Source organism: Epinephelus lanceolatus, chromosome 18 (assembly GCF_041903045.1).
Source record: "Epinephelus lanceolatus isolate andai-2023 chromosome 18, ASM4190304v1, whole genome shotgun sequence".
In the NCBI taxonomy this organism is placed as follows: domain Eukaryota; kingdom Metazoa; phylum Chordata; class Actinopteri; order Perciformes; family Serranidae; genus Epinephelus; species Epinephelus lanceolatus.
The window spans coordinates 42,843,183-42,862,421 of NC_135751.1; the positions used below are offsets into that span (position 1 = coordinate 42,843,183).

General features: G+C 45.9%; 1 protein-coding gene across 1 annotated transcript; it reads left to right on the forward strand.

Moving 5' to 3' along the window:
• The first annotated feature begins 690 nt into the window (after positions 1 to 690).
• Positions 691 to 17,210, forward strand: nr1d1 (nuclear receptor subfamily 1, group d, member 1). The gene is made up of 8 exons (XM_033645203.2): positions 691 to 1,007; positions 12,141 to 12,404; positions 12,654 to 12,742; positions 12,877 to 13,021; positions 13,135 to 13,898; positions 14,022 to 14,207; positions 15,146 to 15,356; positions 15,538 to 17,210. The coding sequence occupies exons 1-8, from the start codon at positions 935 to 937 to the stop codon at positions 15,756 to 15,758; spliced, it is 1,953 nt and encodes a 650-aa protein (XP_033501094.2). The 5' UTR covers positions 691 to 934; the 3' UTR covers positions 15,759 to 17,210.
• Positions 17,211 to 19,239: the final 2,029 nt, after the last annotated feature.

The following is a 19,239-nucleotide window of genomic DNA, read 5'->3' on the forward strand; positions in this document are numbered from 1 at the left end:
ATGGAAGCAACGTCATACATGATGTGTCCAAAGACTGTCAGAAATTTAAATATCCAACAATAGTTCCTGGCTGTGATACGTACATGGGGTTATTCTGGCTTCCAAACCTGCATGTTTTTTTAAAAAAATGTTTCTAACAAGAACAAAAGAAAAAAAACAACAACAATTTTTTCAGAAAAAAAGAAAATCACCTGTTGTTGAAGGAAAAAATGGCCAAAAAAAGCAAATCCTCAAAACTTTTTTAGTTTTTAAAGGAAAAAACATTTTAAATAAAATAAACAAAAGTTTTAAAGACTAAAAAAAATCACCAATATTTTTTAAAGTAAAACTAAAATCACTACAAAAGAATTAAAGTATATAAAATCACCAAAATGTTGAAAGAAAACATGCCTCCAAAAATCTGTAGTAATATGAATACAAATGAAGAACAACCCCAGCCTGCACCCAGATGAAGAGGTGACTACATATCCCACAACCCCCTGCATCTGAGCAGCGGGCTGCAGCTCCACGTGCTCGGAGCTTTAAACACGGAGCTACAACCCAGAGGAGAGAAGAGGGGCGGGAAAGTGTGTCACTGGGGCACGAGGCTCTCCCCGCGGTCACATGGTCCCGTTTTCTGCCGCGTGCGGGCACGGTGGCCCCCGCACATTCACGTCATCATCCAGCGGAGCGCGCGCCCTGTTTGAAAGAAAAAAAAACAGTGAGAGAGGGAAGCGCGTGCAGCGAGTGACAGCAGGCTCCTCGTGCAGCAGACAGACAGACAGACATCACCTGTGCTCTGAGACACACTCAGGTGGATCCTTCTTCTTCTTCTTCTTCTTCTTCTTCTTCTTCTTCTTCTTCAGTCCTCCTGCTGCTGCCGCGTCTCTTCTTCGTCATGAGCTCAGAGGAGACTTTTAAAAAACGCTCTCGTGCATGACTGACGGACTCCAGGATGACAACGACTGCCATGGACACAAACAACAACAACAACAACAACAATAACAATAGCAGCAGCAGCAGCTCAGGTAAACAACACCTTCTTATCCCAAAATCAAAGTGACGTCAGATCTGGAGCGCGCGCGGCGCGTGTGTGTTTGACTTGAGTTTATGAAATGCAGCGTGGTAAGTGTGTGTGTGTGTGTGTGTGTGTGTGTGTGTGTGTGTGCATATTTGGATTTTGAGTTTTGGGACGTGTCAGATCTGATGCGGCAGTTTGAGGCGGCAGGTGTGAGCGGCAAGCCGCGCGTCAAAACGCGTCTGTGTTTGATGTGTCGGCTCGGAGGACTGCGGAGGGCTGGACCCCGGATAACACGAAGCTATGGGACATGAATGAATGAAATGAATGAATGAATGAATGAATGAATGAATGATTAAACACCAACAGAGAAGCTGGAGCTTTTTGCCGCGCGGCACACGGAGCGCAGACTCAGCTGTGAACCGTCAGGCGGTGAATACAGGTGTCACTGGGCTGTGGCTCCTCCTCCGGTGTCACCTGTCTGTGTCACCTGTCAGGAACATGATGATGATGATGATGATGATGATGTTAATGAGTGTTTCCCGCCGCTCAGTCCGCGCGCATTAAGCTCTTATTCGTGTATTTTTTGCCAGTGTTTCCGCTGTGCCGCCTCGCTCCTCTCTGCGCTCATCATGTGTGTGTGAGGACCATCACGGGGACCGGCACCGTGATCCCGGTTGTGTTGGAGGAAGTGGGTCACGATGACACTGTCGGTCGGTGGGTCGCTCGGTGTCAGGTGGACAGGCAGGGATGTGCGCGTGCATGCGCGCTCCCAGCACCACAGCCGCCGCCGCCGCCGCCGCCGCCGGTTCACATGGACGACACACCGGGCCATGTGCGCTTTGTTTTCACTCAGCTCCGCGCGCTGTGATTGGCTGCCGGTCAGACTGAGCTCATTACGTAATGCTCCTCCTCCTCCTGTGTGTGTGTGTGTGTGTGTGTGTGTGGATCTGATACATGAAGTTGACCAAACATCCAACAACCATGACACACTCTGCTGTCACAATGTCTCACATGTGGTGAAGAGACTATTATAACTTGTTTACGACTTGAACCTCAAAGTTTAAGACTCGGGACTTGAGTGCAAAGATCCGAGTCTTACTTGTGACCCACTGCTGCCACTGATGCTGCAAAGTCATAAATATCAGCCCACTGCAGAGTCTGTAGTTTGTAGTGAAATGTGAATGAATGAGTGAGTGAATGATGCAGCTGGTTATGGAGCTTTGGAAACATGTCGACTAAATTAGCTAACTGGATGGCTAACTGTTAGCATCGCATGGCTAACGTTACCTGATGGTTTTTAACTGGTTTAACAGAGTCGAGCTGTTTCTGTGTCGTGTTAGCGCTGCTGCTGTGTTAGCTCGTGCTAACCGTGCAGACTCTCTAAAGGTCCTGACACACCAAGCTGACGGTCGGCCGTCGACCAAAGTCAGGCCGTCGGTGAGCGTCTGTCGGCCTAGTTTTTGCGGTGTGTCCCGCACCGTCAGCACTTTGGCATCGGCAGCTTTTCGGCCGATTGAGCATGTTGAATCGGCGGCGGAGCTTGTCGGTGAGAGAGATCACTCTGATTGGCTGTTCAGGTTTTATTTCCTTGCCCCTGTAGCGAGTGAATCTGCCTGTAGTGAAACCGGGGCTAACCGGTGCTTCCTCCTCAGGCTCCACTTCACTCAGCTGCCCCACAGACCCGCTGCTTCTTCACACTTTAACCTGAATAACAAACCGGAGCTAGCTGGGAGCGGCTAGCGGAGCGTTAGCCGCAGCATGACCGGAGGGAAGCACAGCCAGTTAGCCTCCGCTAGTCTCTGAGCTAGCCCCGGCTCTCCGTTTGGATCCAACCGGAGCACCGAGCCCTGGTTTGTTATTCAGGTTAAAGTGGGAAGAAGCAGCGGGTTTATCGGGCAGCTGAGTGAAGTGGAGCCTGCGGAGGAAACACCGGGACAGTCTGGATGTAATAGTCCGTGGAGGTGCTGCGGTGCTCGGCTGCACAGATAGGAAACCCCTCGGCTGACAGGATGTACCACTCTCTCACTCCGCTCTCTCTCACGCAGGCGCAGAACGTACGTGCTACTTGGCCGTCGGATGTAGTCCGTGTAGTGTGTTCAAATGCAACTGACACAGGGCGACGTGAGGCGACGTAGACGACGCAACAGTTGGCTTTCGTCACCGCTAGTTCTTTGATGTCGGTTTGGTGTGTCCACACCTTAAGAGGAGAGTGGCTCTGTTGACGGCAGCAACCGGAAGTCTGCTGATCTGGCAGGACGTCAGGACGGTCTGAGATCTGACCCACGGCACAGATAGGATTGAACGGAGGTTGTGTTTGAACGTTGTGACACAAGAACACAGACTGTCAGAACACAGATCAGCATCACAAGCGTCCTCTGAGTCTGAGCTTTTCTGAGCTGTGTTCACAAGTTGGTTTATTCATTGTAGATCTTTACAACAGTTCACTGACACAACAAAGCAGACGCAACTTCAAGTACGATGCAAATCTGAGTCCAAACTCTACAGTTGACAGCTCGCAGGTTGTTGTTTCCTGAAGCGAAGGGAGTTCAGAGACAGTAACACACAGACAGCAGACAGACGGGAGAACGCCGGCCGAAACAAGTGTCGGACAGCAGGTTTACAGCCACAGTCTACTTCCTTTGAGTCCGGTGAAGAGACAGCTGGCGAGTAGACAGAGAGCGTCCGGCTGGAAACTAAATGTGATCTGTTGACGTGAGAGGCGTTCAGGAAATCATGTAAAGAGAACAGATGTCACCAGGTGCTGTGAGACTTAGAGCAAATTGTCACTGTCGGAGCATTTATCAGACTCCTGATGGACGGAGGACGTTTTAATAGATGAATAATTAGAATAAAATAAAATTAATAGATGAATTCAGTGTCTTTAAAGACTTGTAAGTATCTGCAGGAACGCCTGGTTTTAAAACACTTCAGTGTGTATTTGTGCGACATCACTGAGGGTCCTCACAAGTCCATGAGTCCTGCCTGCGTGTGCTGAGATGAATGGAGGGAACGTGAGCGCAGCCGAGGGAGGAGAGTGTGTGTCTGAGGACACACGTGGCTCAGAGGCGTGACTACTGACAACACACGAGCCTCCTCCACAGTCCACATGAGGGAGGAGGAGGAGGGAGGAAGGAAACAGAGCAGCAGCCGGTTGAATCACATTAAACTCAGTGAGTTCACTGATGTTTACAGACATATTCTCTGTATGTGGAATAATTCTGTGATATAATACGTCACAGCAGATTGTGAACACTTTCCTCAGTCATTTTCATTCTTTATTTTTTTAAATTCATTCATTAACAATCAATTAATTAATCATGATTAAGGGCCCGTCCCAGTACCCCCCCTTGACCCTACCCCTACATTTGCGTGTTCCCGCGAGGGGTAGTGGTGTCCCAGTTCCTTTTTGTGTGTAGGGGGCATAACGAGGGGTAGTGGGTATGAAACTAGCCCTTCGGAGCGAGGGATTTCAGATGCTGACTTTCCAGCGAGGGGTAGACGTCGCCATGGCTACCACCGAGCGAGAAACGAGGAAAAAAGTTCATACATAGCTAACGTTACCGTCGTCAGGTTGCTTGTTAGCTAGTTAGCCAGCTCGCACTATCTGGTGTCTGTCATCTGTCCTGTTCTGCAAAATTGTCGGACTTTTCACATTACGATAACACGCCAGCTAGCATAACTACGCTGCCTCGTAATGTTAGCTGCTTAGCTAGCTAACTAAGCAGCTAACATTACGAGGCTAACCAGCTAACCAGCAGCAGAAGTCCCCTGTCGTACATATCTTATTACTCTAATGGTACGTTAGTAGCAAGCATAATAGTAGCTAACGTTACCCTTGCGTTGTAGATGCCGGTTGGAAATGTAGATGGCTCACAGCTTCCTGTTTAAAATAGTTACGTATGCGTGAACGTAACCGATGCAGTGACGTAGTGAGTGGTGTCCCAATTCCTAGGGAAAGATTTCAACCCCTACCCCTCGTTGCTGCATTTTGAGGGCCAAGGGGTAGTGGGCAAGGGGGGGTATTGGGATTGGGCCTAAAACCTAGAGTCACCGCTCCCTGGTTATATGACTCCGCCCACCAGTCCACCCTGTGGTTGTATGACTCCGCCCACCAGTCCACCCTGTGGTTGTATGACTCCGCCCACCAGTCCAGTGTCTCTGACAGTCTCCATCCATGTCAGTGAAAACACGGATGCTTCACACACAGAAGATCTATACAATCAGCACAGTTTCAAGATTAGAGTCACCAATTCAGTATCTGACCAAATGTCTCCCCTTCTGTTCCTGAGATATGATGTTAAAACATGATGATGTCACAGTCAAGCTGACCTTTGACCTTTGGGGTAGAAAATCTCATCACGTCATTATTTATCACCTGACAAACTGAGACGACCTCATTGAGATTCACTTCCTGTGTCAGTGTCAGGTGGGGGTGCGATCCAAGTCTCATACTTTTACTTTTTACACTGAGCACGTCCTGCAGCCGCCGTTAAACAGTTGGTGCTGTCACATTCAGTCAGGATGTTCTACTGTCTCATTACATCACACCCTGACCTTTGATCCTCTGTCTCAGTTAACTGTTACCATGGTGATCAAACTAACTGTTACATCACTGCACAGCCAGCCTTCAGTCATCAGGTCCACACAGTTTAATCAGGGTCACTCTCATGTTCAGATGTCTCGTCCAGCTGGTTTTCTGTCTCTGTCTGTCAGTCGCTCTACAGCAGGAAACAGCTCTTCAAAATAAAAGCTCTGTGCTGGAGATTCACTGCACTTCAAAATAAAGTGTGGTTGTTTCTTTTTTACACTTGAGTCACTTGAGGTCCATTCAGAGTCCACTCACTTTTGGACCGCGACCCACCAGTTGGGAACCACAGGTTTAGACGTTGCCTGAACAGGAAGTGAGACATTGTGTGTGTGTGTGTGTGTGTGTGTGTGTTTGTGTAGTAAAGCACTGTAACCATGACGACAGGTGCAGCAGACGCAGTGATTCACATGCTTGAAATGAAAATGTTTCTATGGGTCCTTGAAAAGTCCTGGAAAGTTTTGAGATGTTGTTCATGAAAATGTGATGATGCTGTTTACATGTTTACAAACAAAGACCAGCACTCACATGACCGTCACACTCCTACAGCTGTGGCGTGAAAACTTCAGACTGATCTGACGCGTAATCAGATTACTGTTGTGTCAAACGTGTGTGTGAGGTAGAACACATCTGTACAGAATGTTGTGATGTTTGTGTCATGTGACCCAGTCAGACAACTGATTACATCATCATTATCAAACACGAGCTAAGCTAACCTCAGAGTGAAAGTGACTGAGATAATATCAGCTGATGCTAAGCTAACCTCAGAGAGAAAGTGACTGAGATAATATCAGCTGATGCTAAGCTAACCTCAGAGAGAAAGTGACTGAGATAATATTAGCTGATGCCAAGCTAACCTTAGAGAGAAAGTGACTGAGATAGTATCAGCTGATGCTAAGCTAACCTTAGAGAGAAAGTGACCTAGATAGTATCAGCTGATGCTAAGCTAACCTCAGAGAGAAAGTGACCTAGATAATATCAGCTGATGCTAAGCTAACCTCAGAGAGAAAGTGACTGAGATAATATTAGCTGATGCCAAGCTAACCTCAGAGAGAAAGTGACTGAGATAGTATCAGCTGATGCTAAGCTAACCTCAGAGAGAAAGTGACTGAGATAGTATCAGCTGATGCTAAGCTAACCTCAGAGAGAAAGTGACCTAGATAGTATCAGCTGATGCTAAGCTAACCTCAGAGAGAAAGTGACCTAGATAATATCAGCTGATGCTAAGCTAACCTCAGAGTGAAAGTGACTGAGATAATATCAGCTGATGCTAAGCTAACCTCAGAGAGAAAGTGACTGAGATAGTATCAGCTGATGCTAAGCTAACCTCAGAGTGAAAGTGGCTGAGATAATATTAGCTGATGCTAAGCTAACCTCAGAAAAAAAGTGACCTAGATAATATTAGCTGATGCTAAGCTAACCTCAGAGAGAAAGTGACCTAGATAATATCAGCTGATGCTAAGCTAACCTCAGAGAGAAAGTGACTGAGATAATATCAGCTGATGCTAAGCTAACCTCAGAGAGAAAGTGACTGAGATAATATCAGCTGATGCTAAGCTAACCTCAGAGAGAAAGTGAATGAGATAATATTAGCTGATGCTAAGCTAACCTCAGAATGAAAGTGACCTAGATAATATTAGCTGATGCTAAGCTAACCTCAGAGAGAAAGTGACCTAGATAATATTAGCTGATGCTAAGCTAACCTCAGACAGAAAGTGACCAAGATCATATTAGCTGATGCTAAGCTAACCTTAGAGAGAAAGTGACCGAGATCATATTAGCTGATGCTAAGCTAACCTCAGAGAGAAAGTGACCTAGATCATATTAGCTGATGCTAAGCTAACCTCAGACAGAAAGTGACCTAGATATTATTAGCTGATGCTAAGCTAACCTCAGACAGAAAGTGACCGAGATCATATTAGCTGATGCTAAGCTAACCTTAGAGAGAAAGTGACCTAGATAATATTAGCTGATGCTAAGCTAACCTTAGAGAGAAAGTGACCGAGATCATATTAGCTGATGCTAAGCTAACCTCAGACAGAAAGTGACCGAGATCATATTAGCTGATGCTAAGCTAACCTTAGAGAGAAAGTGACCTAGATCATATTAGCTGATGCTAAGCTAACCTTAGAGAGAAAGTGACCTAGATCATATTAGCTGATGCTAAGCTAACCTTAGAGAGAAAGTGACCTAGATAATATTAGCTGATGCTAAGCTAACCTTAGAGAGAAAGTGACCTAGATAATATTAGCTGATGCTAAGCTAACCTTAGAGAGAAAGTGACCTAGATAATATTAGCTGATGCTAAGCTAACCTTAGAGAGAAAGTGACCTAGATAATATTAGCTGATGGTAAGTAGAGCTTAGATTCTCTGCCCGGCCCGCGGGCCCAAGCTGGGTCGGGCTGGGAGCCCCCCCCCCCCCGACGGGCCCATGCCGGGCCTGGTCAGATATGACTTTTTTTTTTTTTTTTTAAAGCTATGATTTGATAATGTTATGGGCTGTGTGTTGTAGCGACCCTGCAGTAAATGTTCTGTTATAATGTTAATGTTCTGTGAGTTAATGGCATGTTTGGGATTGAATGAGGTGCGGGGTGCGAGTGTGACGGGGATGAGGAGGGCTGTGTGAGTGCGAGTGCTGGTGTGTGTATGAGCAGAGACATTGGATGAAGGGAGATACCCCACTGTAGGCTTATCCAATGTTAAGAAAACGGTTACTCTTCCTGTCTCCTAAGTGGGCGTGGTTAGCTCTCCCTCCAATCAGAGCCTGTTCTCCCTCCCCCACCCACCACCACCACTACAGTGTTGAACAGAGGCTCTGTGGATGTCTGTGTATGTGGATCGAGAAGCAGGAGGAATGAAAATACATTCTTCCTATTATTGCAGCCTATTGTTGCACAAAGCTTGGGCATTTTTTATTTATTACTGGCGGTGAATAACTGTTTGTAAACTAACTGTGATTTTACCGCCTGTTTATCAAGATCACGAGATCTCGCGAGATTCTGAGACGGACAGGGCTCAAACAAAGTTAACTTTCTCTTGATCTGTGCGGATGAAAAATGCAGCTTTAGTGTCAGAATGTTGGTAAGATGTGTGGCTTGTGGAAAACGAACCCAATATTTACTTTAGTGACTATAAGGCGAAAGAATTGACCATAAATTGTGATCACGTTCATTTTCCTCATTGACGACAATACATTCAGAGCTGCCGCAAGTCTCCTACGGAGGCGTGGCGCTGACGTCACTGAATCAGGAAGTGAGCTGAGTTGGGTATCTCGCTTCATCCAATATGTCTGGTATGAGCGAGCTGGAGGAGAGAGCAGGAGTGCACAGATGGAGTTACAGCTAAGTTGTTGTTTGTTGGTTGTTTTGGTGTGGTTACAGCCAACAGTAACCTGTACTGTTCAGTAATAAACAGTGGTTTAATTGCCGAATAACTGCGTCATCCTTTCCACATGTCCTGGCGGACGCTACAGTATTATAAAAAATAAAATTAAACCACACTTTGTATGACACATAAAGTTACAACAAACTTAGGGCTGAATTCACAAAGAATGAACTGCGGCCGCTGATAGCACCTTGAATTGCACTTCACTTGCACCCGCAGTTTGCTCCATCTTAACGTCCTATTCACAAAGGATATTGCGCTAATGATATACCAGCGCAAACACGCCCACAAAGTTTGGCAGCTGAGTGCAGTTTGCCCCTGATTTGCCCCTGATTGCAATTAGCCACATGGCAAAGTATAAATGCTGGCTTTGCACCAAGAACACCGTGGCAGAACAATGGCAGACTTTGTTTGGCAAAGTACTGAATACTGTAAACCCTCATGTAGTGATGTCTGCTGGTGAGTCAGTCTAACAGTGTCGGATGGGTTGAGGCTGTGGATTTGACCAAGTTTGACCACTTTATCACTATTCCCTCTCACTTGTAGCTGTTTTTTCGTTATCTTTTCAATTTAATATGAATTATGGAACCATAAAATAAATTATTGAAAGTTGCTTTTGAAGTGCGTGACAGAAGTGCGTTTTGAGAACGACCGCAGACTGTCACCTGTTCAACGCATCAATATCTTCGGATGCCATTAAAGTAATAATGATTATAATAATAATGTCAAAATATTATTTACAGACTGATTTAACAGACGATCACTGCTGCCACGATCACTGGAAAGTCTGGGCGAGAGGCTTCCACAGAGGAGCGCCCAGTTTGCACCAGCTTTCTAAAGACGTTATTTACTTCACTCAAACTGCGTGTGGCTATTAGCGCTGGTGTTAGTGAATTAGACGTTGTTTATCAATGAGGCTCATTTGCATAGAAAGGGGCAATTGTTGCGCCAAATATATGCATATTACCTCATTTAAATACGTGCAAATAACACCGGAGCACCGAGACGCAATCTGCTTGGCAGCGCAGTTAGTGGAGCATTTCACCCTCTGCGCGTGCTTTGTGAATTAGACGATATCTGTTTGCTCCATTTTTACCGGTTTAGCAGCCGCAAAAGCCACGCAATCCTTTTGTGAATTCGGCCCTCAGTTACAATGTTGCAACATTGTGCGCGCACAGTCCTTCACCACCTGGATCCTAAAATAAACACCTGTTTTATTACATAATCATGCTCCTGTGTTGTGCCATTCATTACGATCCTGTGTTTCTGTCATTCAAATAACAAGACTTGTGGTTTAATACTCTTAATTATAACAGCTAACTTATTGAAAAATGTCGGGTTTAAATCGGGCTTGGGCCCATAATTACAGTTAATTGGACGGGCACAGGCTTGTGCACAGGCTCGGGCCGGGTCGGGCTGGATTTTTTGGGCCCGACTAAGCTCTAATGCTAAGCTAACGTCAGAGAGAAAGTGACCGAGATAATATTAGCTGATGCTAAGCTAACCTCAGACAGATACAGTAGTGGAGCTAAGCTCATAGCTCGGCTCATCAGTGAAGTCGGTCTTCTCGTCATGTCTGAGTAAACATGCAGTAAAGTACGTCTGATAGGCAGCGCAGTGTCCTTTTTAATATCGTGCGTACTGAACTAGTTCCAGTTCTTGTTCAGAATAAATCTGTGTTTCGTGTTTTCCTCCCATCCATAAACTTCAACATGTTTAGCTCCTGTAGCTGTCGGAGCATGACCATAGTTTCCTCGTCCGTCCAGAAGTGCATCTTCTGCTTCTCAGTTGCCATAGAGTTTGTTTGTTTTTCCGGGAGTAACTGATCTGCTGCTACATCATCTCCTTCTTCTTCTTCTTCTTCCTGGTGAAAGCCTGCGAAAGAAAAAGTGGTGCGTGCACAGAACACTGAGTCTGACTCCAGTCGCACTGAGTGGATACATGCAGCAGTTATTATCTGGGTAAACCATCAGAATGATGATCAGATAGCAACGTGTGTGTGTGTGTTGTGTGTGTGTGTCACGTGCAGCGCTGACACGTGGGTGCACACAGAGATGAGGAGGAGGAGGAGGAGCTGCAGGATGAAAACTGCTCTCACATCTGTAGATGAGACTGAAGCAGCAACATGTCTCTGTGTCACGTTACAGTCGTCCCCCGTCACCTGTCACTTCCTGTCGTCACTGATGTCACGCAGTCGGACTTTTCATCATCTCTGATGTTCATCAACAATAACTGTCTCCACAGTTGAACGGAGGTCTGGGATCATCCATTAACGCTCACTTGGTTGTATATTTTTAAACCAATCACAGTCGTCTTGGGCGGGACTAAACTCAGGATGCAGCAACACTGTTGGGGCGAACTTGTTCTGGTGAAATATTTGCATGTCGAATGCTGTCAATAAATGTCTCTGCAAAAAAGGCAAAACAAAAAACATGAACAGTCGTCTGTCACTCAGCACGTTTCCACGACGACAGAGAAAACTGATTTATTTAAAACCCCTGTGAACATGTCAGTGTGAGTGAAATGTTCCTGCAGTGAATGTGTCACAGTGGGACTAACACACCCAGATCATGTGACTCCTGCATGTATACAGTCAATCAGACCCAAACTGGCCGAGGCGCTCTGAGCATGCTCCACAGTTTCCGCCCCGGGCTTTGACCCGGAAGTCCAATAGCATTAAATGTGTAAGAGAAGAAGAAGCCGGTAACAACATGGAGAAATCTACATCCAGAGCCATGACTTTTTGGACGGACCAAATGTACAGAGCTGTAAAGTTGTCCACCATGGTAGCAGTTAGCTGCTAGCTAACCGTAGCTAACTTGTTTGTCCATTGTTTGGTCTGTGACGTAATAGGTCAACAGGAAAAAGGTCCAATACTAACAAGCTGAAAGCTCACTGAATCCTGATGGTGATGATGATGATGATGATGATGATGTCGAATGGACTGACCAAACACTGGTTTTAGATACATGTTATAATGTCGGCCATCTTGGTTTTCCCACAGCCTCTGACTCCTCCAACACTGGACCTTTAATTTACAGCCGTTTGTCTGTTTTTATTGGTTCATTCATTTATATTTTTAATATTTAATTTCTGATTATTGTTTGTTTGTTTGCTGTTTATCACCCCTCCTCCTCCTCCCCCTCCCCCTCCTCCTCCTCTGTCTGCAGGAGGTGTGATCTCCTACGTGGGTTCATGTGGAGGCTCTCCGGCTCGGACCAGTCCAGTCTCTATGTACAGCGAGAACTCCAACTCCCAGCCCTGTTTCACCTCCTCTTCCTCTTCGTCCTCCTCTTCGTCCCTCAGCAGCAGCAGCAGCTCAGGCTCCGCAGGAGAAGATGGCTCCTCCTCAGCAGGAGGTTCACCTCGAGGCCGAGACGACAGCGGCGGCTCCCTGAGGGCGTCGCCCAGCAAGTCTGTGGCCAGTCTGACCAGTAAGGAGCTGACAGATAAACCAGTAGGACTGAGTGTGACACGAGACGAAACAGATTTGATCCTCTTTGGATTCTTGGTTCACGACGGAGTCGAGAGACAAAAACAAAGTCTTCATCATGAATTTAATTTAACAAGTGTTGAGTTACTGAAACACAGATGCTGTTCCTTTAAGTGAAGAGAGCTCAGTTTAAATGTGCAGTAAATCCATGTGACTCTGACGTGTGTGTGTGTGTGTGTGTGTGTTGCAGAGCTGAACAGCATGGTGCTGCTGTGTAAAGTTTGTGGTGACGTAGCTTCAGGTTTCCACTACGGAGTTCACGCCTGTGAAGGCTGCAAGGTGAGACACACATCAAGACCTCGAGCAGACTAGAAGAACTCCTGAGTAGACTTGATCCTGAACACTTCAAGAAAACGTGAACACCAAACTGTGGGACACACAGCCATTAAAGCTGTCTGTCTGTCTGTCTGTAGGGTTTCTTCCGGCGCAGCATCCAACAGAACATCCAGTATAAGAAGTGTGTGAAGAATGAGAGCTGCACCATCGTGAGGATCAACAGGAACCGCTGTCAGCAGTGTCGCTTCAGGAAGTGTTTGTCTGTGGGCATGAGCCGCGACGGTGAGTACACCTGTCTGTCTGACAACAGGAACATGTAGTTAAAGAAAGAGTATTTTAGTTTTGCTGTGATTACAGTTCTGATCTGTAACATCTCCTCCTCTTCCTCCTCACAGCGGTTCGTTTCGGTCGGATCCCGAAGCGTGAGAAACAGAGGATGTTGGCAGAGATGCAGAGCGCCATGAACAACATGGTGAACAACCAGCTGCAGAACGACTTCCAGCTCGCCAGCCTCTCTTCCTCCTCCTCGTCATCTTCGTCATCCTCCTCCTCCTCCTCTCCCTGCCCGGGCGTCACCATCGCTGCTCAGCCCCAGCCCTCCGCCCTGCCACTCACTCCTTCCTCCCCCTCAGCTCCCGCCCCTGCTTCCTCCTCCTCACCTCCTCCTCTTCCTCCTCCCCCGTGTCAGAGCCCACCCTCCTCCTCCTCCTCCTCCTCCTCCTCCTCGTGCTCATCCTCCTCCTCCCCGCCTCCCAGCCCGGGGCTGGACTCCACCATCAGCGCCATTGCCCGTGCTCACCGAGAGACCTTCTTGTACGCCCATGACAAGCTGACCAATCCCTACGCGCCACCTCAGCAGCAGCAGCAGCAGAATAACCACGCCCACCACCACAATGGGGAGGCAGAGCCCTGGGGGCCCAACCGCTGCCCCAATGGTTACCACGCCAACGACCTCAACACCATCTATCACCACAACAACAACCTCGGGGCGGGGCGCTACCTGCCACAAGACAACGGTCGCAACGGCACACACCACCATCACCACAGCAACGGGAGGCGGAGCCAGCATAACAGTAACGTGACTGGAGGAGACAGGCTCGGCGATCATGTGACCCCGGGGCAGAAGTGTCCAATGAAGAACCGCACGGGGATAGTGCTGGTAAGAGCCAATCAAAACAAACCCAGTTAAATTGTTCTTTGTCAACACACATAAATGTTGGTGTCAATAAAGCTTTTTGAATTGAACTGTAAACGTAAACAGAGACGTGTCGTCTGTCTCCAGGCCTGTCCCATGAACATGCAGCCTCACGCCGACCCCTCAAAGACCCCTCAGGAGATCTGGGAGGACTTCTCTCTGTCCTTCACCCCCGCCGTCAGAGAGGTGGTGGAGTTTGCCAAACATATCCCAGGATTCAGTGCTCTGACCCAGAACGACCAGGTCACCCTGCTCAAGGCCGGCACCTTCGAGGTACGACGGGCGGAGTCTCGATAATCTTCTCTCTGCTGCTGAGAGGTCGATGTTCAGACTGATGGTTAGCCTAGCTTAGCATAAAGGCTGGAAACAGAGGGAAACTGTTAGCCTAGCTAAGCACAAAGACTGGAAGCAGGGGGAAACTGTTAGCTTAGCTTAGCACAAAGAGTGGAAGCAGGGGGAAACTGTTAGCTTAGCTTAGCACAAAGACTAGAAGCAGGGGGAAACTGTTAGCCTAGCTTAGCACAAAGACTGGAAGCAGGGGGAAACTGTTAGCCTAGCTTAGCACAAAGACTGGAAGCAGGGGGAAACTGTTAGTTTAGCTTAGCATAAAGACAGGAAACAAAGGGAAAGTGGTAGCTTAGCTTAGCATAAAGACGGGAAATGAAGGGAAAGTGGTAGCTTAGCTTAGCATTAAGACAGGAAACAAAGGGAAAGTGGTAGCTTAGCTTAGCATTAAGACAGGAATCAAAGGGAAAGTGGTAGCTTAGCTTAGCATAAAGACAGGAAACGAAGGGAAAGTGGTAGCTTAGCTTAGCATAAAGACAGGAAACTAACAGAAAGTGGTAGTTTAGCTTAGCATGAAGACAGGAACCAGCTAGCCTGGCTCTGTCCACAGGAAGTGAAGTCCTGTCAGTGGAGACTTCAGGAAATCACTCGCTCTGTTCAGTTTGTGCGCAGATGAAACAAACGAGACATAACATGTTTGGACAGTCAGGCTAACTGTTCCCCCTGTTTCCAGTCTTCATGCTAAGCTAAGCTAACCTGCTAAAAGAAAAGAGAGAACAGGTGAATTTCCCAAAATGACGAACTGATGTTGAGACGAGACGCACTGACTTTATATTCCCAGAAAGATGTCGGGTGTTTTCCTGTCTGCAGCCTCTTGTGGCCGTTACAGGAACTGCAGCTCATCCAACATCATCTTCCTCCTCCAGGTGCTGATGGTGCGCTTTGCGTCCCTGTTCGACGTGAAGGAGCAGACGGTGACCTTCATCTCCGGCGCCACCTACAGGCTGGAGGAGCTGCGGGCGATGGGGATGAATGAGCTGCTGGGAGCCATGTTTGACTTCAGCTACAAACTGGCTGTGCTGGATCTGAGCGCCCAGGAGCTGGGGCTGTTCACTGCTGTGGTGCTGGTGTCGGCAGGTCAGTGAACGTCACAGTTCATCACAGACGGCGATGACACAACCGAACTTTAATCCCCAGTATCTTCAATACAATCAGCTGTTCATATTCATATTCATTCATTCATATTAACGTTCTTTCTTTTAAAATCTGTTTGAGCTTGAGTAATAACACTTCCTATTCTTCTTCTCTTGCTCTTCAGACCGGTTTGGTATCGAGAACGTGGCGTCCGTGGAGCAGCTGCAGGAGAACCTCATCAAAGCGCTTCGCTCGCTGGTCAACAAACCCGCCGTCGACGCCGGCAACAACCATCACAACCTCGACTCGCCGCGTTTCACCAAACTGCTGCTGAAGCTGCCCGACCTGCGGACACTCAACAACATGCACTCTGAGAAGCTGCTGTCCTTCCGCATCGACGCCTGATGACCTCACCAATGACCTCACCGATGACCTCACCGATGACCTCACCGCACTCTGTTCAGACTCAGATCAGTGTCACTTCCTGTGGTCCTTGATGATAACTATGACATCATATGGTGCTTTCTATCGCTGTGACGTTGGCTCGTCACATCATCGTAACAAGTGATGTGCTGATGATGTCATCGCCGCCAACTCCGTCAGCGTTGCAATGACTGACAGTGATGATGTCATCAACAGTTCAACTGCTCAGCATGCAGCTCACCGCCAAAATAAGAGTCTGTAGCCTGCCTAGCACACTGACGGGCCAAGTTAAAGGAACAGTCAGACATTTTAATCTGTGTGAATCCAGGACTCAGTGTTAGCCTAGCTTAGCACAAACAGGAGGAAATAAATCACCAGCCATTCATGAACACAGAAATTACTCTCTCAGAATACTTCAATGTTGTCACTTTAACGGGTATGTTAGTATTTATAGGGTTAATAACTCAGATTCAGTTTGATAGTGATGACGTCAACAATTAGCTTCAACGCTAACTGCTACTAAAACCACAGAGTTCCTGTTTATATTTCTGTTTCTTCACCTGATTGATACATGTCACGCGACTCAGAGTTTAAACTGTTGGAAGGTGGAGATCTGTTCAGATGGAGGCTAACAGTTTCCCCCTGCTTCCAGCCTTTATGCTAAGCTAAGCTAACAGTTTCCCTTCATTTCCCGTCTTTATGCTAAGCTAAGCTACCACTTTCCCTTTGTTTCCTGTCTTTATGCTAAGCTAAACTAACAGTTTCCCCCTGCTTCCAGTCTCTGTGCTAAGCTAGGCTAACAGTTTCCCCCTGCTTCCAGCCTTTGTGCTAAGCTAAGCTAACAGTTTCCCCCTGCTTCCAGCCTTTGTGCTAAGCTAAGCTAACAGTTTCCCCCTGCTTCCAGCCTTTGTGCTAAGCTAGGCTAAACGAGACCATCTATTACAAATCGGGAAACATCCAGAGCTTCCAAACTCCATGTTGACGTGCAGAGAAAAAAAACAAAAAACAGTGTGGATTTAATGACGCCATCTTAACGCCATCATCTCCCGACCGACACCAGCCAATGCTACGCAGGAGTGGCTGTGACAGACAGCTCCATGGACCAATGAGACAGAGGGACGATGTGTTTCAGAGAGTCCGACGTTACAGCTCGTCTCTCTAATGAACTTGTGTATAAGTCTGTAAATATTCATAAATATCTGCTGAAGCTTGAACTGTTTGAAGAACTGTGTTTGACACACAAAGATTTGACACATTATATTTTTTGTTAATATGAACAATATGCCTGTGCAAATATTATGACTGTATCACGTGTGTGGGGCACAAACAGTGTTGAGTATGAAACGCATCTAATGGACATGAGATATTCTGATGTATGTATTTTAATGTGTTTTATGGTGTAAAGATATTATTTACATAAATATATAAACTGTCTGATTTATTGTGTCTCTGAAGAGTGAACTTTAACAGCTGCGTCATCAGCTCATTATTCACTATATAAAATTATATCTTAAGAAAATACCTATAAAATAATATTAAAATCAATATCTGTAAAATAACATCTATGAAGTAATATCTGCAAAAATTAATATTTAAAAAGTATAAATATAAAATTTGAATATCCAAAAAATATCTATAAAATAACAAGATTAAAAATTAAAATCTGTACAATAAATATCTATTGATGAATATCTAAAACTGCCTACAAAAAATAAATGTTGACAAAATATTTTTAAAACTAATATCTATAATTATATATATATATATATTTCCCCACTCAGCGACACACCCGCTGAGGATAAAACTCTGGTTATTGGCAGCTCTATTCTGAGAAACGTGAAGTTAGCAACACCAGCGGCCATAATCAAATGTATCCCTGGGGCCAGAGCGGGCGACATTGAGTCAAATTTAAAACTGCTGGCTAAAGCTAAACGTAGATTCAGTAAGATGGTTATTCACGTCGGCGGCAATGACACCTGGTTACGCCAATCGGAGGTCACTAAAATTAATATTGCCTCGGTGTGTGAATATGCAAAAACGATGTCGGACTCCGTAGTTTTCTCTGGACTCCTCCCAAATCTGACCAGTGATGACATGTTTAGCCGCATGTCATCATTTAACCGCTGGCTGTCCAGGTGGTGTCCAGCAAACGATGTGGGTTTTGTTAATAATTGGCAAACTTTCTGGGGAAAACCTGGTCTTATTAGGAGAGACGGCATTCACCCCACTTTGGATGGAGCTGCTCTCATTTCTAGGAACCTGGCAAATTTTATTAGTAATTTAAATCCCTGACAACCCAGAGTTGAGACCAGGACAGAGAGTTGCAGTCCTAAACGCCTCTCTGAGCTTCTAGTTCAGTTACCCAGCCATAGTTTTCATAGTTTTATACAAACGGTGTCTGTCCCCCGACCACCTAAATTATTTAAATCTAAAATTAAACAAAGAGGAGTTGTGCATAACAACCTCATAAAAATTAAAACCTCTTCTGTGACAGAAAGACAAAACAGGAGAATTAAATGCGGACTGTTAAATATCAGGTCTCTATCGTCTAAAGCAGTGTTAGTAAACGAATTAATATCAGATAATCATATTGATTTACTCAGTCTCACTGAAACCTGGCTGTGTCAAGATGAATATGTTAGTCTAAATGAGTCCACTCCTCCCAGTCATAATAATACCCACATTCCTCGAGGCAGCGGCCGAGGAGGGGGAGTTGCAGCCATTTTTAACTCTAGTCTGTTAATCAGCCCTAAACCTAAACTAGATTATAATTCATTTGAAAGCCTTGTTCTTAGTCTTTTACATCCGACCTGGAAAACCTCACAGCCACTTTTATTTGTTATAGTGTACCGTGCTCCTGGCCCGTATTCTGAATTTGTATCTGAATTCTGAGTTTTTATCCAGTTTAGTTCTTAAATCAGATAAAGTTATTATTGTAGGCGATTTTAACATTCATGTCGACGTTGATAATGACTCCCTGGCTACCGCGTTTATCTCATTAATAGACTCCATTGGCTTCAGTCAGGGTGTACATGAACCCACTCATTGTTTTAACCATACCCTCGATCTAGTTCTGACGTATGGAATTGAAATTGATGACCTAAAAGTCTTTCCACAGAATCCCTTGCTATCAGATCATTATCTGATTACTTTTGATTTCTTTTTACTCGATTACACGCCACTCAGCAACAGTTACTATACTAGATGTTTATCAGATAGTGCTGTCGCAAAATTTAAGGAAAAGATTACTTCGTCGTTAAATTCAATACCAATACCTTCAGTAACAGAGGTTTCCCATGCCGACTTTAACCTCTCCCAAATTGATCATTTTGTTGATAGCGCCGTAGGCTCGCTGCGAACAACGCTCGACTCTGTAGCTCCTCTTAAAAAGAAGTTAACAAAGCAAAGAAAGTTTGCTCCTTGGTATAACTCTCAAACCCGTAGGTTAAAACAAATATCGCGA